Source organism: Apis mellifera, linkage group LG6 (assembly GCF_003254395.2).
Source record: "Apis mellifera strain DH4 linkage group LG6, Amel_HAv3.1, whole genome shotgun sequence".
Taxonomy (NCBI): domain Eukaryota; kingdom Metazoa; phylum Arthropoda; class Insecta; order Hymenoptera; family Apidae; genus Apis; species Apis mellifera.
Window position 1 is genome coordinate 6463982 of NC_037643.1, and position 22561 is coordinate 6486542.

At 25.2% G+C, this 22561-nt stretch overlaps 3 protein-coding genes across 7 annotated transcripts; all 3 read right to left on the reverse strand.

Annotated features, from left to right (window-relative positions):
• Positions 1-143: 143 nt before the first annotated feature.
• Positions 144-11442, reverse strand: LOC100577552 (trithorax group protein osa). Of its 4 annotated transcripts, none has more exons than XM_006564066.3 (16): positions 11336-11442; positions 10924-11055; positions 10720-10852; positions 10495-10608; positions 10290-10411; positions 10021-10217; positions 9787-9935; positions 9645-9710; positions 9414-9571; positions 8372-9316; positions 8075-8302; positions 7939-7991; positions 6619-6722; positions 5048-5092; positions 4743-4955; positions 144-1485 (listed from the first exon to the last, which is right to left on the reverse strand). In XM_006564066.3, the coding sequence occupies exons 2-16, from the start codon at positions 10963-10965 to the stop codon at positions 1217-1219; spliced, it is 2838 nt and encodes a 945-aa protein (XP_006564129.2). In that variant the 5' UTR covers positions 10966-11055; positions 11336-11442; the 3' UTR covers positions 144-1216. The 4 variants fall into 4 exon arrangements, with proteins under 4 accessions (XP_006564129.2, XP_026296920.1, XP_026296922.1 ...); XM_026441135.1 differs by having other exon boundaries at positions 11199-11410; XM_026441137.1 differs by lacking the exon at positions 9645-9710 and having other exon boundaries at positions 9414-9508; positions 11199-11411.
• A 1155-nt stretch (positions 11443-12597) lies between these two features.
• On the reverse strand, positions 12598-15701 carry LOC413971 (BTB/POZ domain-containing protein 1). Of its 2 annotated transcripts, none has more exons than XM_006564071.1 (6): positions 14889-15701; positions 14013-14696; positions 13704-13863; positions 13464-13621; positions 13154-13388; positions 12598-13083 (listed from the first exon to the last, which is right to left on the reverse strand). In XM_006564071.1, the coding sequence occupies exons 1-6, from the start codon at positions 15203-15205 to the stop codon at positions 12922-12924; spliced, it is 1716 nt and encodes a 571-aa protein (XP_006564134.1). In that variant the 5' UTR covers positions 15206-15701; the 3' UTR covers positions 12598-12921. The 2 variants fall into 2 exon arrangements, with proteins under 2 accessions (XP_006564134.1, XP_006564133.1); XM_006564070.1 differs by having other exon boundaries at positions 14013-14699.
• Positions 15702-17710: 2009 nt separating this feature from the next.
• On the reverse strand, positions 17711-20169 carry LOC724928 (tubulin-specific chaperone C). The gene is made up of 3 exons (XM_003250367.4): positions 19914-20169; positions 19390-19606; positions 17711-19076 (listed from the first exon to the last, which is right to left on the reverse strand). The coding sequence occupies exon 3, from the start codon at positions 18926-18928 to the stop codon at positions 17900-17902; it is 1029 nt and encodes a 342-aa protein (XP_003250415.1). The 5' UTR covers positions 18929-19076; positions 19390-19606; positions 19914-20169; the 3' UTR covers positions 17711-17899.
• Positions 20170-22561: the final 2392 nt, after the last annotated feature.

The following is a 22561-nucleotide window of genomic DNA, read 5'->3' on the forward strand; positions in this document are numbered from 1 at the left end:
ATCGATATAAAAACAGATAAATACACAAATAATTACACTACGATATAAATATTAATATGTTGTACAAATAGGCAGAGAAAAATGTTAAAGATATCATGGACATTATGATCAAATTGATGATTGAATTAAATTAATGCCCGAGATATCATCGAAGTTAAATTAATTTATTTCAAAAAATTGTTCCATCGGAAAATATATTTCTATAACTAAACCATAAAAATAATAATTTAACCCAAAGAGAAGGATTCCATACATCAGTCAAAATTCAACAGATTTCGAGCTCAACGACTCGTTTTTTTATCATAACAGTAAAATATCGTACTGTATCAAGAATCATCTCTTCGTGACAACTAATCCTAATAACTTATTCATTAAATCAAAAAAATATTATATTATAACAACGATTAATTAATTTACACTTTTCACAGATATATATGAGAATCACGACAATTTTTTACACGGAAAATTCCGGAGATTTTGATATTAATGTTTCATAAAATTATAGGTGACGATTTAATCACCTTATTAATTTTAAACAGTTTGTATACAAACTCGCATACAATCGTATGTATACTATTTATAGATGAATATACAATACGGATAAAGTATGCCGATAACAAAAAAAAAAAAAAAAAAAAATAGACGCCTATATGATAAGTTCGAGACAGGATTATATACTATGGATATAAAATATTATATTTCTAATATCTTCATATGATTATATGTGCGTGAATACTAAAAGCATTTCTTGGAACTAATTAGAATCATTTTTCGTTATACGCACCAGCATCGCACCTGATATATTTTCATTCTTTTTCACAAGTTGAATAATGAGTTTCTTCCATTACGTGTTAATTATGTATTACCGAAATTTTATCTTATGTATCTTACTCACTCATAACACAGCATTTGTAAATTTATTATTATTCGCTATCTTTGAGACGTTCATTATAAATAATTCATAACATATACACAATTTTTACAAAACAGCATCTTCGCAGCGACACATTTGCAACAAATAGTTAAATTATAATTAATTGTATCACAAGGAACAATTCAATGAAGATAACATAATGCAATACCATCCATTTCCTCATGTTCTTTAGAATTTAATATTCGCAATAAATGGATTAGTTAAAATCGGTGTAAAATCGGACGGACTGCATCAGCCATCTTTAAGGTACTAACGTAAGAACTTCAGTTTCATCATATAAGATTAATTCATCCATGGTGGGCAAGAAGTTGGTGGTTGATATGTTTGAGAAATTGGCACCTGATAATGCTGCACTGTTTGAGGTGGATGCTGCGGTCGCTGCTGATGATGCGGCGGTGGTGGTGGCGGTGGATTGCAAATGGATTGCATCAATGGGTGTGAATTATAAGGAGGAGGTTTTGTCGTATATGGTGGCATTTGATTATATTCGATATTCAACGGATGTTCCAATATCGCATTTTGTACGGGTGAACGATTACCTTCAACGTGCCCTAAATAAAAATCAACATAAAAATTCATTATGTTATATTTATATTCATATTTACAATTAACTTATAAAAATCCAAAGTTTGAGCAAAATTGCAAATTAATAAAAAACTACTTAAAAATTGGAAAATATATAATTACATTAAATAGTATATAATTTCGATTAACAAATATTTTATTTGAAAATCTTTATTTTTTTTCAAACAATATTAAAAATCTTTCTAAATACTTATTAGAAATAATCTTATATTTTATATTTTATTATGTATATTAAAATTACATTAAGTTAATTATGTGAATTTTATTTATAAATATATAAATATATATATATATATATAATTATTATATATATATATATATATAAATAATATTTATATATATATAAATAATATAATATATATATAAATATATATATAAAGAGTATTCCAAAATTAACGCAAGATTTGAATTAAATATAAAAGAGAGTTTTTAGTCTTTAGATATTTATCTTTTAAGTAAATCATAAAATATATAGGATAGGGTTATTTATGGAATAACCCATCAGGCCTCCATGGCTTTGCTGGCATATACGCACCCCTTTGTCAAAATTTTTCATGACCTTTCTGCATAATTGTAGCTGAATTTCGTTGATGCAGCGTTTAATTTTTTCTTGTAATGCATATGTGGTTGTGGGATTGTTGACATAGACCTTTGACTTCAAATAACCTCCATAAAAAGAAATCTAATGGTGTTAAATTATATGATCTAAGAGGCCAATTCTGATCACCGAAACGAGAAAATATACGATCAGGAAATATCTTATCCAGTAAATTGTTTCATTGGCTGTACGGCATGTGGCATCGTCTTGTTAAAACCACATATTGGCCACATCAATATCATCCAATTTCGGCAGAAAGAACTGTGTTATCATGTCGCGATATCGAGCACCATTAACAGTTGCTACTTGACCAGCCTCATTCTCAAAAAAGTATGGTCCGATGATGCCTCCTGCCCAAAATCCGTACCAAACAGGGTCACGTTGTGGGTGCATTTGTTTTTCGCTATCACACGTAGATTCTCCGAACACGGCGATTAACAAAATCATCGAGGTGGAAATGTGTGTGAATATTTTGTATAAAATTTTCGAAGTGCGGCCACCAAACTTTCATTATTTTTAAAATATTGTTCAATAACGAAGACACGTTATTGTATCGTATAACACTCCATTTTTACTAAACTTTCAAACTGTTCTTTTTCAAGGTTGCCAACAACTTAATGCAAAAATGGCGGCAAATTCAAATTCAAATTCTTGCGTTAACTTTAGGATATTCTATATATATATATATATATATATATATATATATATAAAGAGTATTCCAAAATTAACGCAAGATTTGAATTAAATATAAAAGAGAGTTTTTAGTCTTTAGATATTTATTTTTTAAGTGAATCATAAAGTACATAGGATAGGGTTATTTATGGAATAACCCATCAGGCCGCCACGGCTTTGCTGGCATATACGCACCCTTTTGTCAAAATTTTTCGTGACCCTTCTGCATAATTGTAGCTGAATTTCGTTGATGCAGTGTTTAATTTTTTCTTGTAATGCATATGTGGTTGTGGGATTGTTGACATAGACCTTTGATTTCAAATAACCCCATAAAAAGAAATCTAATGATGTTAAATTACATGATCTAAGGGGCCAATTCTGATCATCGAAACGAGAGAGTACACGATCAGGAAATATCTCATGCAGTAAATTGTTTCATTGGCTATACGGTATGTGGCATCGTCTTGTTAAAACCACATATTGGCCACATCAATATCATCCAATTTCGGCAGAAAGAACTGTGTTATCATGTCGCGATATCGAGCACCATTAACAGTTGCTACTTGACCAGCCTCATTCTCAAAAAAGTATGGTCCGATGATGCCTCCTGTCCAAAATCCGCACCAAACAGGGTCACGTTATGGGTGCATTTGTTTTTCGCTATCACACGTAGATTCTCCGAACACGGCGATTAACAAAATCATCGAGGTGGAAATGTGTGTGAATATTTTGTATAAAATTTTCGAACTGCGGCCACTAAACTTTCACTATTTTTAAAATATTGTTCAATAACGAAGACACGTTGTTGCATCGTATAACACTCCATTTTTACTAAACTTTCAAACTGTTCTTTTTCAGGATTGCCAACAACTTAATGCAAAAATGGCGGCAAATTCAAATTCAAATTCTTGCGTTAATTTTAGGATATTCTATATATATACATATATATGTATATAAAGAGTATATATGTGTACATAAAGAGTATTCCAAAATTAACGCAAAATTTAAATTAAATATAAAAGAGAGTTTTTAGTCTTTAGATATTTATTTTTTAAGTGAATCATAAAGTACATAGGATAGGGTTATTTATGGAATAACCCATCAGGCCGCCACGGCTTTGCTGGCATATACGCACCCTTTTGTCAAAATTTTTCGTGACCCTTCTGCATAATTGTAGCTGAATTTCGTTGATGCAGTGTTTAATTTTTTCTTGTAATGCATATGTGGTTGTGGGATTGTTGACATAGACCTTTGATTTCAAATAACCCCATAAGAAGAAATCTAATGGTGTTAAATTACATGATCTAAGGGGCCAATTCTGATCACCGAAACGAGAGAGTACACGATCAGGAAATATCTCATGCAGTAAATTGTTTCATTGGCTATACGGTATGTGGCATCGTCTTATTAAAACCACATATTGGCCACATCAATATCATCCAATTTCGGCAGAAAGAACTGTGTTATCATGTCGCGATATCGAGCAACATTAACAGTTGCTACTTGACCAGCCTCATTCTCAAAAAAGTATGGTCCGATGATGCCTCCTGCCCAAAATCCGCACCAAACAGGGTCACGTTGTGGATGCATTTGTTTTTCGCTATCACACGTAGATTCTCCGAACACGGCGATTAACAAAATCATCGAGGTGGAAATGTGTGTGAATATTTTGTATAAAATTTTCGAACTGCGGCCACCAAACTTTCATTATTTTTAAAATATTGTTCAATAACGAAGACACGTTATTGTATCGTATAACACTCCATTTTTACTAAACTTTCAAACTGTTCTTTTTCAAGGTTGCCAACAACTTAATGCAAAAATGGCGGCAAATTCAAATTCAAATTCTTGCGTTAACTTTAGGATATTCTATATATATATATATATATATATATATATATATATATATATATATATAAACTATATACTATTATCGATATTTATTATGAATACCTCTAGGTCTAATTTGTGGTGGTGGCATATTTGTTGGAGGTAATGTAGGACACATTCCTTGATGCTCTCCATCCCTTGGCATTGGTGGTGGTCTACCCCATGGAACTCTAACATGTGTTTGCCAAGGTGCTTGTGGTAAAAGTGAAGGGGGTAAAGGTGGACCACCTCCAGGATGTATGTTTACTGAATCTCCCATTGGATTTTGCTCATTTCCTATTACATAAATATATACACATAATGTAATCTGTTTCTCAATTTATAAAAAAACATAAAAACAACTGCATCAGAACAAATTTTTAATATACCTGTATTCATGGCAGCACTTTTTTGATCCAAGTTGCGTTTTTCACCTAAATAATGAAAATTCATGAAATGAAATAAAGTACATAAAATGGTATAAAACAACTATATATAAAATGTATTATAAAATTAAATATGGTAAATAACATAATGAAATATTGAAGTATAATTATTAATTCGTTAAATTTAAAAAAAAATCAATAAACAAAATAGAAATAAAATTATATTTTTTTTATATATAAAATTTATAAATATTTTTAAATATTTAATAATTAAAAATATTATTTGTGTTATTGAAAATATTATTATAGTCTTCTAATGACATTATTTTGTGTTTTAATCAATACAACATAGTAATTTTTTAAATATATTATAAAATTATAAAATAACAACAATATTTCATGTCATTGACCGTTTCTTATTAAAAAGAAAAAATAACAGTTATAATGCTAAATGCATCTGAAAACATGTAATAAATATATATTCATTAAATCAGCTATCATATCACGATTAATATAATATTTCTTCAGTTAATGTTTGTTTAATCTGTAAAATAAAATGTTATTAAAAATTGATTTTCATTTATTATTCAAACTCCAATTTCTTGTCATTTAGAATATTACTGGATTCACTGCAAAATAAATAATAAAATTAATCATATATAGTTGTTTAGCAAATCCCAAAATGTTTTGATTTCATAGGATTGTTTTGATTCTGTAAATTTTATATAATTTTATATATTATATATATATAATATAAAAAAAACTACATTAAATAATTCATAAATTATGAATCATCAATGTCAATATAACATTATACTGCTACTCCATGTATTCACATGCTCAGCTTCAGAGATCTGATTCCAAGATACATATCTTTGACATTTCATTTTATTAAACTTAAAATAGTAATATTAAAACATAGAACGCATTTCAACAGAATACGAACGATAATAATTATAGTTAATATTCATTAAAAGTAATCACTGAAATATAAAATCACATTATTACAGAGATCTGAAAATATAAAAATATACTTTAATTCAATAATAAAAACATATGAAGAAGCATTAAAATTAGGATGCTTAACTATTTTAATTATGTAATATAATATAGCGAAAGTCTTGTTAATTCTAAATAATAACAAATAAAGACAAATGGAAAGCAATCTAGCTGTAATATCACGTAAACGTCGTGGATAATTCTGGACATCTATCTGCAAAGTATCTGAATGAGTACATGAAGAAGCAAGTTGCTAACAATAAGACATGGATTAAGAATAAAGAGAAATTTGTACTGTTTAGTAAAAAATATATTTACAATAAATAATGTACTACAAGCTAAGAGTATTGAGAAACAATGCTAGATACCCATCTGAAATAAAAATATATATATACTATCGAATTGTAAATATATTATGATTAAATAGCATATTTTAAATTAAAATAAATATCTTTTCCATTACATAAGAAATAATTGTTTAATTAATTTTTATATTTATTAATATACATTATATTTGTATTAATTTTCAAAAGGTATCCAGCACTCTTTCATCATAAATACTCTTAGTTACAGACCTGGATGTGGAGGTGGCATTAGCAGCTTGTTTCGATCTCCATGAGGTAGACCCGCAGCTGTTGATGATGGACCATGTAAGACTTGCTGCTGTCGATCACCTTCTCTGCTTGAACAATTCAGTTTCAAATTATTAATTCACAATCAATAATTGTAAAGTAAACATTTCAAAACTTAAGCAAATATCACCTGATGCTCAGCCATGGATATTTCTGAAATGTTAAAAGCATCTAATATTTCCAGGTCATTGTATCACCAATATTACCAAACTTTTGTATAAAAAGAACTTATAATAATTCAGTTATAATGTAATAATACAAAATATTATAATATTATAATTAAATCCAATTATATTTTATGTATAATATATATATATAATATATAATTATATTTTCTAATTTTATTTTATTTTAATTAAAATTAATAATAGCCATTGATAACGAAATAACATATAATTTTTAATAATTATACACATAATGATAATAAAAAATTTTAATTTTTTTTATAAAAAAAAACTTATCTAATGAAATGTATAAATATATATAAATATTTTTTTTCAATATAATATTCTGTAAAAAAATTATTTATATATTCACAATCATTTACTTTAAACATCCTGATTATTCAAACATATTACTTTAATTTCATTATATTGATTCTTATTTTATTTTAATTTTATATTTTTCTATATAAATAAAACAGGTATTTCAAAATAGTTTGATTGTGAATATGTAAAATTTTAATTACCACATTATAACTTGCAAGAATTGAAATTGATGTTCCTTACTTCATAAAATTAAATGTTTTTTTTTCTTTTTTTTTTTAATAATAATAAATTGATGAGTAAGGAACAGCTAAAAAAATTCCTGCTTATTTGATTGAATTTGATACATCTTGATCAAAGCAGGTTTCTGAAAAAAATTTTATTTTATTGAAATGCACGTATTTAAGCTTACTATAATATAAAATAAATTGACTAAAATTTATAATTTTCATATCTAAGCAATGAGAAAAATTATTAGGCAGCTTTCACAAAATAAAAGATTCTGTTACAGTTAGTAATAACATACAATTGCAAACATTAGCAATTGTATATATAATATTCGCGTATACTTATATATATTTTAATATTATATTTCTTTTTAAGCTTTAATATCAATTAGACATTATAAATAAATATATTTATTTTGTATTTTAAATATCAAGGTTCATTAAACCTGCTTTATTCACCTAATAAATTTTAATTTTCTCGCATATTGCAAGAAAATTTTACTTCATGCACATAGAAAAACTATATTAATAGAAATAATGATTTTACTTACCCTGTTCCATGACGTTGAGCAGGCAAAGGACCACACTGATAGGGTGATGACTCCTATTATTCATAAGAGAATTTATTTAAATTTATAATATTTTAAATATAATAGCAAATATAAAAAATATATTTTAAAAACTAACCGGATTTGTTTCAACATCTGAAAATCTTCTTTTTACACCATGAGATTTTTGTTCAGGAGAATCAGGCTTTTGCTCAAATTGTTGAGGTGGTGATTGAACTGTATAATGTACTTGTGGAGGCATATGACCATTCTGATATTGCATATGCTGAGCATGATATTGTATCTGCGCTTGAACTTGTGGTGGAGGTACATTATGTAAAGGTATATTTGCAGGTGGCATTTGAACCTGTAATATTTTTATATTATTATCAAATTATATTTTAATTTATAAAAAATATATAAATATTCTCATTACCTGCAATTGACCCTGAGATTGCAACATCTGTTGTGGTTGTTGTGCTTGATATAACCATGGAGCATTCTGTGAAGGAGGTGCTTGCGTCGGCGGCGGAATACTAGTAAGAACGTTCATAGAACTTGGTATTTGAGCAGCAGGTGGTGGTACAATTTGTGGAGGTGGTACTGGTTGAGGTTGTGATCCTTGATCCACTGGTCCTTCTTGTTGATGTTGAACTTCACCTCCAGGAGGAAGAGGATGTTGTTGAGGATGTTGAGGCGATTGAGCATTAGGGACTAAAAAAGTTTGTGTAGACGGAGGAGGTACTTGTAAATGAAATTGAGGAGCATGACCTTCAAATTGTGGAGGTAACATATGCTGAGCCACAGCTTGAGATTGTTCATGGTTTTGTTGTAACTGTGGTGGAACAATGTGCTCTCCAGGTTGTAACACAAATTGTGTTTGAGATTGTGATGCAGGTGCCTGCACTTGCTGATATTGTATTTGATAAGTTTGTGGTACTGGAGGTGGTGGTTGATTCGGAGGAAAGTTTGGCGGAGGAAAATGAAGATGCAATAACGGTGGAGGTGGTTGTTGAGTTATATTAATTGGTGTTGCTGGAGGTGGTTGTTGTAAATTCACGTTGACAGCTTCGATTATTCCTTGTGGTGGTGTAGAAGGCCTTTGTACATTTGGTTGTGTATAAACATAAGAAACTGCACCACTAACTGGTGCACTACTACTTGTAATAAAGTTTTGTTGAGCTGGACTCTGTGGTGGTGGCTGACTCATAACATACATTTGGGCTACAGGTTGCGGTGATGATTGTGATCCAGGTTGAATTCCTTGAATTTGTAGTGGTTGTCCTGGATGAATTTGATATTGTACTTGACTTACTGTTGATGGAGGACCAATTAATTGCACTTGACCAACAGGTGGAGGTGGCATAAATGTTTGTATCTCCTTCATACAAAACATTTAATTATAGAAAAAATATTATATTTAATTAAAATTAATTTAATTAAATAATTATTGAATTATATTTATAAATTTATTTTACCTGTGCTTGTGGTGGTGGTACCAATGGTCCTGAATGAGGAGGTATATGTACTCCAGGTGGAGGAACTGTTATTCCAGATCCTGGTGCACCAGTTACTGTAGCAGTGAGAATGGTTGCTGGCAATGTTACTACATTACTTTGAGGATGTTGTATGATATCTGTTAAGAATGATTTGCAACAGTTACAGACAGAATTTCTAACAGCCATGAACTATTAGTGTATGTGCTCTACCTTGATGTTGTATAGTAACAACATTAGGCTGTCCCAAAGTACCAATGTTCATGGTTTGAAATTGTGCTATAAAAGATGAAAGTGGTAACAAATGAAAGTATATAATTAGACTTAATATTTATGAAATGTAATTAATTCATACTTTGTGGTATTTGCGACTGTTCTATAACTTGCTGTGATTGTACTGGTGGTGGCTGTTGCTGTATATATGATTGTAATTCAGATTGCATTGTCTGAATTAAATTAATTGCTAACTGTTTTGCATTTTGTAATGCTTCTGGTTTTGGATGCCTATATAAAACATATAATAATATTATATTATAATAAACTGTATTATAAAAATTTTCATTCAATAAAAAAATATATATAATCTTACTCTATGTACAAATGCAATGGTTCTGGAGATTCAGTGCCTAAAATGGGATCAATGAATTGTGATCCTCTACCTTTTAAAGTTATATTTGCACCTGTTTCACTTCTAATATATAATAAATTTGCTCCACCTGCACCTATGATTCTGCCTCTTAAATCAAATCCTTCTGGAGCATTTTCTATTCCAACACAAATTTTTTCCTGTAGAAATTATTGATACAATAAAAAATATAAATTATAATATGTATAGTTTTAAACAAAAATATTACATACCACAGATGTTACATTGGAATGTAAACTCATAAGAGGTGGTGGTGCATTAGTAAATCTACTTGGTCTATTTAAAGAACTTTGATGTTCTGTTTTAATAATTTCATTAATTTTTTGTATAGCAGCTGTAAAAAAATTAAAATAAATATTCTTCAATACTTACAATATTTACAAAAAAACAATATAAAAAAAAAAAAGAACAACATACAATCCACATTATGTTTTGCGTGTCCTTGTATATAAAGATATAAAGGTCGTTCATTAGGACAACGTAACTTTTCCTGCTCTGTCATAAAACGTCCACGTGTTGAAACAGTAGCACCTAAAAAATATGGAATATGTTGATGTAAATAATTGTTATATAAATACAAATAATATATATTAAATTAAAAAAGAATTATAGAAAATATAACAAAATATTATGAAAACATACCTGAATAGGAATTAATTTCATCTTGTATGTAACCTTTTGTAAGCAATGTACGAGCACTAGGTGGTATTTCATTAATTTCAAATTCTGATGTATATGTTTCCCCATTTTTAAAAGTTGCATTTGAAGCTGTTAACTATTTTTTGTAGAGTATTAAGAAAAGAACATATAAATATACATCAACATCAAATTATTTCATAAACATACCTTATTATTTGAATCTGAACCTCTCAATTTTCCTTTAGCCATGGAGATGAAATATATAGATCTTTGACAAATATATTTTTTTTCATAACGTCAAAGCATACACACGATTAACACTATTCAAATATTTTTTCGCTGTATCAAGAAAAAGAAATTAATATAATTTTATTATAATATCTTACTTTCTATCTACAATATATCATAAATTTTAGGTTATAACTAATAGTAATAAATCTCCAATTAAACGACAATGACATGAACTTTATTCCTATACATACCTAATTATTTAATAAATTAATAATGAGTTACAATTTCAATCACGATAAATACACAATCGAAATTAATAATGTATTAAATGGTTAATATTTAAAGATTTCACAAAAATTATTAATCGGTATTATAAATCATTTACTACCATTTTTTAAGACTATCGTTGTGTGTGACGCTCTGACAGTGACAGACTTGCGCGTATTAGATGAAGATGCCATGTTAATTTTACATATATAAAAAAACAAAAGATTATATAACGAAACAAGTAATGATTTTGATTTTTTCACACTTTTTGATTTTAATATTTATTTTCATTTTTATACATTGTTTTATATATACATATATATATGTATATATATATATAATACACACGATATCATAAAATTATCGCTATAAAATTTTAATTGTTATACAACGTTTGAAAAAATTTTATAATAAATTATTTTTTATTACGTATATAATTGAAGTTACAAATAAACTAATATTTTTTTATATTATATTAAAAAATTTTTAAATTACATTCTGAAAATTAAAGTTGAATTACAATTAAAAATTTTTTAAAAATAGTATGTACATTTATATTAAAACGAAATAATGACGTTTTAATAAAATTAAATAAAAATTTTTAAATTTTTAAAATTCATTTATTTAATTTCTTACTAATAATATATGCACTTTTTTATTTTATAATTAAAATATAAATTATTAATAATCAATAAAAATATCAAGTCATGCATATTTTCTTTATTGTGCAAATATAAATAAATCATATTTGACTAGTTTGCGCAATTAATCAATACATAAAACAAATTTGAAAAATTTATCATTAATATTGTAATAAAAAATTCTTTTAATATTATATTTATAGTTTATTCTAAATAACTTCTAAATAATTCTAGAAAAATAATGATATATTGCTATTGTATAGATGTATACATAATATATAATATGTAAATATGTAGTTTTCTACCAAAATTTATAGATATTTTACAATAATTTTTCTAAAAAATATTTGTTAAGTTTTCAATTGTATTATATTATTTTTCATGCAGAATATTAACAATTTTGAAATATTTAATTTTATTTTTTAATATTTTATATATTAGAAAGAAAAAAATTATTAGACAGAATAATTTTTTATAAACAATGACAATGAGACCACTATTTTTTCACGCAAATTTGTAAATATTATATGTAAATATACCACTCATGTACATATTATTTTAAGAAATAGAAAAATAGATTGTCCTTAGTCATAAATATTAATATTTATAAGTTATTCAATATATAGTTACCTTCTTCAAGCTTCTTTAAAACTTATTTGTTTTTAAAATTTTTGAAACCTTTATTTATGCTAAGGTTTGACAGGAAATTAAGTTTTACTTTTGAAGAAATTGACTATTAAAATAACTAAAAATAAGTAATTCATTTTAATTTTAATTTTACATCAATAACACGAATCAGTCTCTTCTCCTAATAAGGCCTTTGAAATCTTTTCAATACTTTCAAATAGATACAAGAGATACAAGATATAAAAGATTATTTTTCATTTATAATACAAACAAAGTTTAAAACTTTTTCAAACATATTCAGTTTTTAAAGAATTAATAAGATACATAATTAACAAAGAAACTGATATATAACATTTACATTATATTATAATTTAATGTAGTAAATTTTGAAAGACAATGAAACTGATAAATGGAATGTCATCATTATGTACATGAGTTCTTAAGTATAAAATATAAGCTCAGGAATTTGCCCTTCATCAGAAGACGTCCCATTATTATCTCCTGTTTCAATACTAAATTCAAATTTAACTTTCCCGTTTCCTGAATCACTATCTACCATAGCTGTTTTTAAGCCCTTACTTCCATAATGTGAATAAGGACCCTAAAACAAGTATAAAATAATAACAAAAATTAAATACATAAATAAACTAAAATCATATAATAATCCAAACCTTAAAAGTTGCTGATGCAGTATAAATCGTATTTGGTAGAATTTCCGCTAATTCTTTAAACATTAAGCGATAAGTATATTTTGAACCATCACAACTAAAATTTGTTGAATTTGTAGCAATCACTTTTCCAGAAGCAGTATGTATTAATTCAATTAATACTTCATATATTGCTGGGCCATGTATGCTACCATAGACTCCATAGCCAATAAGAAATATGCGTCGATCAACACTAAATCTAATAAAAAAAAAAAATTATATTATATAAAATATTATAAACATGGAACTTTTTACATTTTATCTTCACAATCACCTTATACGGTCACTTGTTCCATTATATCCCCACCCACTTTTAGTATGTTGAAATCTACATACAGTTTGTTCTTTACCAGTCATACAACAACGTGGCATTGTTTGAAATCCTACTACTGGTTTTGGATTTAATATAAAGTATGAAAACAAAGAAAGAACCTAAAATATATGATTTCTGAATAAATAATTTTATAAATATACATATAAGATATATACTGAATAATACAATTAATACTAAAACCTCTGAATAATTAAGAAGTCCAGATTGTGCTGGACCAGCTGTAAATTCTTCCTTTGACATCAAAGGAAAACGAATCAATGAAAAAGCATTACCCAAGACAAAACGTTGGTTTTCTGGAGTAACTGGTAAACGATGTCTTATACATTCTGCTTCTGACCATCTGTTTGAAATGAAAAATGAATTATACATATATAAGTTAAATATTATGTATTTTTTATATATAATATTCATATATAAAATTCATATATTTTATATATTTTATATATTTCATGAAAAATAATATCATATTAAAATATTATATTTATATACCTTAGAACTGCTTGAAATATTTTAGATTCTCTAACACGAAGAGTGTCTCTTTCCAAAACAATTTTCAATGTATCAATATCAATATCTGTGAATCCATCAGCATTCAAAGCTTCTGTAGTAAATCTGTCTATAGTATCCAAACATACTGCAGCCAATTGTGGCTCATCAAAAAGACGAGCTTGTGTTAGAAGAAGAAAGGCATTATCACTGGTTAAATTATTTTTCAAATAATCCACACAATGTTTTTCTAAAGCAGACACTGCATATTTTTTAGCTGTATATAATGTTGTCATTACAGTTTCTGGATCTATTTGTATTTCATCTGTATATAAAAAAAGAAGTACTGCCAAAAAAGCAGCAGGTTCTACATCAGGTACTTCTATTTCTGAAGAAGCTGTAGCAAGTGTTCCATTAAACATTGCATCAAAAACTGCACTTCCAGAAGACAAGACTAGTTTATGAGCTGGTATACGCTGCTTTTGTGCTCCTCTTCCTACTATGAAGCTCACATCTGATAATATTTCATTATTGAAAAGAAAAACAATTCTTTCACGCATTGTTGCCTTTGTACCTTGCCAATTATAAGCTACTGTTGCTTGACCATTTGTAGATGTATTTTCCAAAGCAACAGTATCTTGAGATCTTCCTTCTAAATGTAATGTATTTGCTACATTTGTTGGAGGCCTACTAAAAAATTTATTAAAAATATATCAATAGAATTATAAAAATAATATATATATAAACATGTATTTAAATTGTAATTATAATCAAAAATTTATTTTTTTTTTTACTTTTATTAAATATACAATTAATAAACAGTTATTAAAACAATAATAACAATTATTAATAATATTAATATACAATTTAAATACTTACTTATCACCATTTGAAGGTGAAGATTCTCCTCTTGCTGTTGATGAAGTTGGTTGATCTTCATCGCAAACAAAATTGAGCGCACGTCTGGCACGTGAAAGAATAACATTGCTAATGGGTTGAATATTTCGTACAGGTTCTGAAGACGAATCTCCAGATATAGTAAAATTCACATTTTGCTGCAGTTCATCACCATCTTCTTGACCTAAGCGTAAATTATGCAGTCTCGACACAACAGTTGGCACATCGCTCAAGGAAGCTTCCGAAGACATTTTTACACAATCAAATACAATATTTTTTGACGTATTGCTCTTTTTCATTAAATTATTGCAAATCGTGTCAACAAAAGCGGCACGATTGCTTGCATTACTTTATTCGTTTTGTTGAGTTCATTTAATATTCTGCACGTACGAATATTAAACAATTCAACGTAGTAAAACTAAAATAAATTGATGAAAGATATAAATTTCATTTTAAAAGGAATCTTTTCACCTGTTTTAGCAGCAGGTGCCACTCGAAATATCTACATGCGTGTATTTTCGTAAATGGTACTCAAAATGTTTTCTGAAATTAATTGTTCTTGCCATAGAGTATATATATTGTAGTTATTACCATAGACAAGAAATAAAATACAATACATTAATATATAATGATTCTGTATCACAAAATTTGATTAAATTTTAATTTAAGATACTAAAAAATTTTAATTTTCTTATGCTTTTGTATTTTATAAAATCTAAAAATAACATTATTGAAATTTAAAAATTATATGTTTCACGTTTTTTCATGAATTATAAACACCATATTGGATTTTCCTAACTCAATTAAATGGTAGTCATCAATGCGCGCTAAATTTAAATTAATTTTCGGTTAAAAAATTATTAGATAATGATTATTTTATAAATGAAATATAATAGGATAGACTTTGAATATCATTCAGCATTTGCATCCACAAATAAGGTAGAACAATCTTTTCATTTTCTAGGATTTTGTATTAACCAAAATATATTAATTGTTTAAAAAAATATAAACTTTATAACGTAAAATTAACAACACGTAAAAAGATCGTTTCGTTTTCTAGAAACGATTATTATTGTTTTTTGCGTGATATTTAAAATTCTGTCATTATATATATCCTTGTTCATTTTGCATATATTCTACACTTTGCATATATTACAAACTTTTTCGTAAAAAAGTTTCTTATAAAAAAGTCTTATTCGATACATGATATAGTTAATTTATATGATTGTGATAGTGATCACTATTTATGTAGTTTTTGATCACTTTTCAATTTCAATCATACTGGACAAATTTTCTGACATTATTCTTCTGTAGTTTATAAAAATCATTTGTTTAAATCTTATCGTCAATTGATGTCTTGCATCGAAACAATCATCATATATTAGAGTGCATTAGATTTTACGAAATCATTATCCTTGAAATATTTATGAAAAAGATAATATTTAAATTTTTTTATCATAAATTAAAACATTATAGTTTTGAAGTGAAAACATATTCATTCAGTATTTCATTTGTGATCATGAATCAAGAGTAAATAGATGAATAAAATTAGAAAACGAATAAATAACGAGAAGACAGAAATAAGATAAAAATTAGGAAATCAATAGCCATTTCTTTAATAAATGAAACAATATAAAAAAAAGAAAATAAGTAATAAAAATAAGGAATTGATCGTGTATACTATCTTACCTAAAATTAACAATTATCATTTCATTTAAAAAATAGAATAGAAAATAATAATTGAAGAACTTTTAAGTGTTTTTAGAAATATGTGTTTAATTTTCGTATTTAAGAAATGGTATTCAATTTCTTCCTTTTATTATATTATTTTTGGCATTTGAGAGATAGTACTGATAATTCATTCTCACTCTATTATCTTTTCCTTATTGTTTGTTATTCTTTTAAATTTGTTTTATTTGTGATTCTGAAGATAGCATTGATTCAATAATTTTTCTTTATTTCTATTCTTCTTTTATTTATTTGTTTTCCTTCTATAAAATCAAACTCTCATATAATGTAATATATATAATATAAATTGTAGAATAAAATTTCTTATTTTTATAATAAAGTTATAAATATAAATTTAATGTTTTTATATATATATATACATATAAGAAATATAAAAGAAAATATTTCATAACAAATTTTTTCTAAAAATATTTTAAGAAATTTAACTTGATTAAAAATCATTCAAAGATTTAAATAATTAGTTTTTTTTTTTTTTAATTCTAAATTCTATTTAAAAGTGGAATAAATTTGTTCTTTCTTTGTCTATAATTATTTATATTAAAATAATTTTAGCAATATTATTAATTACAATTTTTAACTAATATTTTATTGCTATAATTATATGTTTAAATTCATGCATGTGTTTAGGAACTATTATTATAAATAATAACACTATAATATTTTGTATCATATTTTATATTTAATTTTATAAATAAAAAATAATAAAATATTTTTAATATTTTTAAAATTATCAAAATAAATAAAATATTTTTACAATTATTACTATTAATTTTTTCCAATTTTTTAAAAATATTTTTATCTAAAATTAACTATTGTTAATTATTATTTGTTTTAATTATATATGTATATAATTCAATAATTATATATTATTATATAAATTACATTACAATATATATATTATAATGTACAATAAATATACATATATATTTCCTCTTAGATTCAAACTTTTCAAACTTTCTAAATTAGGCCATATAGATATGAGAATATCATACAACTTATGTACCATCAATTAATTACGTCTGACTTAGGATATACTAAAAATTGTTAAGACGTAATTCATAAACAGCAAGTTTATTAAACATTTTGTAAGTATACAAAACACTTACATATAGTATAATTTTTGTGAAAAAGCAGAATATGGACATAAAGAATTTATATATATAACAAAATAAGTATCTAATATTGAAAGAATGATATTTTTAGAACTGATTTTTAGACATTATGATTTATTTTATTTGTATTTATTAATCCCAACTTTTTACACGCAATTCAGGATCTAAAATGCTCCAATTTGGTGAATGCTTTTCATTAGATAACCAATTAAAGTCATCAACACAATTCCAATTATTTATTTTTGGATCAAGTCCAGCTAAATTAAAGTGATTTGCTTGATCTTCATAAGACCAATTATAAGGTGCTACACGTATTTTTGTACAATCTTCTATAATTGACCTACTTGTAACATGTATATAAATAGTACAATCTATTGAAGAATGTAGTCGAAGTTGTTGACATGCAAAAGCAAATACACATTCATTACAATCATGTGCAAATACAGATGATGTTACTGGTCCAACTAATACAGTACACTGTTTTAAGTTTACCATGTGTAAAGTACTAGGTGTGCCATAAATTCGTATTGTACATCGAATTAAATCAGAAAGTAAAATATCATTTTTATTCACATTTTCAGCATCCAAAACTAATTGTTCATTAACTTTTCCCAATAACATACATGCACTATCTCCATATTTACTTGATAATTTATGATTCTGCTTTGCAGAACCATTTACAATTCCTTCTGAAATTTTTAAATCTTTTAAACCATCTGTCATATCATGTGTCTTGTCAGATGTCTTTTTCACAACTCTTCGATTTTTGAAACCAAATTTCTTCTTAGGTAATAATTTTATTTCTAAATCAGAAGCTTCAGTTTCTAATAATTGTAAGTTTTCTTGTGCTCTTCTAATATCATAAACTTTTAAAAACATTTTTGATTGAGATAAATAATTCTTAAGCATTTGAATTTCCTTATTTATTTTATCAAATATTCCAGGAAGAGCTGATATGGGAGCATTAGATGCATCATCTAACATATCTTTAATTTGTTTACATGATGAATAAAATGTATCTTTAAAATAACTGCTTTGTTCAGATTCAACAGCTAAAGATTGCCTTTCTTCTCTTCGTCTTTCAATAACATTTTTTCTTTCACGATCTCTTTTAGTAATACGATCTGGTAAACTACCTTCTATTAAAGGAGGAGAATCCATATTGCACTTTCAATATTGTTTTTTCTTTTTTAAATTATATTTTGTATAACATTCAACTTTGAATATTTATTATTTTCAATGAAAAATTTATCTTCATTAATAGGTTATTTTAATAAATTTAAAATATTTAAAGGCTTTTACATAAAAACTGAAAAATATAAAAAAATATTCACAATTAATTTATGTTAATAAACATATAATTATCATATAAAATAGCACTTAACATATATTTAATATTTATTTAACATATCAAGTTAATAGAATGTAAATATAAATAAAAATTATTGACATAATTTCAATATATTTTATTAAATAATTTATCAAAATAATATACAACTTTTTAAAAAATATAAAAATAATAAATTTAAAAATAATTTTATAAAATGTTAAGCATGAACAAACCTGTTAAATACATTCTATATATGATATTTATATCATATTATATCAAAGTATACAAATACCTGTCTTTAAAAATCAATCTGTGAAGAATATGTTAAACCATCACTACCTATTAAAATTGATGAAAGTTTTACAAACTTCATAAAATTTAACTTTCATTTTGTTGCTGCCACAGTGTGAGATCCGTTAATTTGGTGTTTTCGTTATATATTTTTTCTTCCAGTTTGTAATAACCTTCTAATAGCATTGGAAATTTTTTATAAACATAATATCTGCAATCTAATATTTATGACATTCATTTCAATAATTTTCTAAAGGCATTTATAAAAATTTAATTAATTGTAAATTGTATATATAATACATTATTTTATAATAATATGAATAAAGTTTCAATAAAATGCACAAAAATTATATTATGATCATTCATAATGTTTTTCGTATGTCTTTTTTATATGTTTTCTTATGTTTTTTTATAATAGTTGTTATTATTTGTTACAATATCTAATTGTATTTCAAGTGTAAATAACCTATAGCGTTGAAAATATTACAAAATATATAGCTTATTTACCGGTAACATATAACTTACCTTGATACGTATGTAAAAATTTCCAAACTGTTGAAAATCCAAGAAAACATATAATTTCAGCACAAATAATTATTTTTGTTATATTTTTCTTCTTTGGATACTTGTGAAGCATACTAGCTAACTATACGATTTCCTAAAATGGAAATTATCAATACGGCAAAGAACGATGTATTTCTCGAGGTATCGAGGGATAGTTATTTCGATAGGAACAACTAAAGCAATCTTACATGTTTTACCCTCGTTATGCAACACTCGAAACAACAATTATTCTATTCGATATATTTTTTCGATATAAATAGCGGAAAATTTAAAGATACGTAAATACCTATTATATTAATAATATATAGATGATAATAAAACAAATGTTAAAATAATTATTTATAAGAAAATTATTTTTTATAATAACTGTCTTTTATTATGCGATAGGTATAAAGCTATATGCCAATTTTATATTGATATATTAAAGAATTTTATTATAATCAAATATACAGCAAGAGACATATAAGATCGCAATCTAAAATATCTCCATTATTTTTAGCGGTATGAAAAATATTTAAAGGAGGAATGTTTAATTTAAAGAGACAAATAATACAATAATTAGTTTTTGATGCCATAAGAAATAGGTTTAATTATAAATAAAATATATTTAGGACGGAAAAATTTAAAATATAATATAGTTTTTGTCTTATAAATATAACTTTATATATATTTGAACTTTAAAATACATAAATTTACTTTAAAATATTTAAATTTAAGAAATAGAGAAAAATACAAATATATAATTTTTATGATTATTTGCTCCTTATTTGATTATCGATTAAAATTTCTTCAAATCCTCCTTTAAAAATTTTTGTTCATTACCAAAAATAGTGTTCCTATCTTAAGTGACTTGTCTTATTTAACTAATAGTAGTAATTCTACTTATTTTTTATATCTGTTTGTCTAATAATAACGATATCATGAAATCGACCGTAAACTTATCAACAAAGGATAATTTACAATATAAAATATTGTTAATTCTTATATTTGTAATGAAATAAGTATAATAGGAAAATTGACAGCATGTAAAATTTATTTCGCCTTATTTAGGCCTTTTAAAAAAAAATGTTTTATTTTAAACGGATATTAAATATATGTATATGGTATATTTTTAAATTTAATATCGTGTATCATACATAGTTTATTCTTTATATTTCACTATGAAAATATATAAATAAATTTGAAAACATTAATTGAGAATAATATATTATAATAAACTTTTTTCATAACATAACATTTTATGTATAAAATAGCGATATAATTTGATAGTGTACAGATTATGTTTGAAAGTGCAGAGCATTGTATCTATGGAAATAGCCTAATTTAAAGACTGTAGAAGAATATTTATTGTACAGCTTTTCATATATAAGCATAGACAAAGTAGTGGGAAATGTGTTTTTAAAAAAATCATTAAAAGTGCACCTGCAATTAGTATTTGTTATATATATAGCAATAAAAAAATAATTGTCAAGATAACTTTTCTTATGATTTGTACAGGAAATGATGTAATTTCTTTTTATTTAATCTTCTTATATATCAAGTATTCAAAGTTAAGCACAAATTCTGTATCAAAATTTTGTTTACTTTTAACATTATTAATGCAAAATTATGATATTAACCTATTATTAAATTTATTACAATTTTTTAAATCTATAATAGTAATTAATGGAGTAATATCTTAGTAAAATAACTTGTTATACGATGTAGTTTATATTTTAAAAGATTATGAAGTACATATTTGTTTCTAAAAATAAGAAATGTCTGTTATTCGAAAAATAGAAAATATTCGTTATTATACATACTATGCATAAACAAATTCTTATTCACATATCTATCCGACTCTTTAAAGTCTAGTTTATTTAAAATACTTTGGATAAATTATAAGTAACACAAACAATTAATTCACACATTATTGGTCTCAAATCATACAATTAACATCTAATATTACGCACTTTAATATAACATATCTATATTAGATATTTTAAGAACAAACACACACTGCTATTATAACAAACGGCAGTTTTTTGCATAAAACCATATATTTATCATTTTATATACATACGAAATAAGAAACTAAAATCTAAAAATTTAAGAAATACAGGATAATAATGTACATAAAGTTTTGTCAACAAGTTTTCTTGATAAAATAAATTGATTGTAAATCTAAATGTAATAGCTGTTTTAACAAACAATTTCCATTGCACTGCAAAAACGCAAATTTGTATGAAGATATTATTAGTTTATACTTATGTGTTATTATTTTACTTAATTTTGTTAAAATTTCAATACCTGGTCCAACACAAGATAATACTATTCAAAAAATAGTTATTTTTAATTATTCATTTTATATTTTCTATTATAAATTAAATCTTAAAAAAACTTTTTTTTTTACATTGCAAGATTCTATGAAACATTTTTGCCCCTTATTTACATAAAATAATTTAAATGATTAACTTTTTATACAAATTTCTATATTTAATTTGTCAAACATGGCATATCTGGTATATCAAGTGTCATAAATATAGAAAAGAAGAATTTTAATAACTTCTTTATTTAGAAAAGCTATATTTATAGAAATATTTGACAACAAATATAAAAATATTTAATCA

Coding starts and splice junctions, on each gene's coding strand:
- LOC100577552 (XM_006564066.3), bottom strand. CDS start 10,965: ATGGCTAAAGGAAAATTGAGAGGTTCAGATTCAAATAATAAG. Junction 9,936..10,020: donor CCATTGCATTTGTACATAGA/GTAAGATTATAT, acceptor TGTTTTATATAG/GCATCCAAAACCAGAAGCAT. Junction 6,723..7,938: donor GCTCAACGTCATGGAACAGG/GTAAGTAAAATC, acceptor TTGTTCAAGCAG/AGAAGGTGATCGACAGCAGC.
- LOC413971 (XM_006564070.1), bottom strand. CDS start 15,205: ATGAAAAAGAGCAATACGTCAAAAAATATTGTATTTGATTGTGTAAAA. Junction 13,864..14,012: donor ATATTTCAAGCAGTTCTAAG/GTATATAAATAT, acceptor CATTTCAAACAG/ATGGTCAGAAGCAGAATGTA. Junction 13,084..13,153: donor CTGCATCAGCAACTTTTAAG/GTTTGGATTATT, acceptor TACTTGTTTTAG/GGTCCTTATTCACATTATGG.
- LOC724928 (XM_003250367.4), bottom strand. CDS start 18,928: ATGGATTCTCCTCCTTTAATAGAAGGTAGTTTACCAGATCGTATTACT.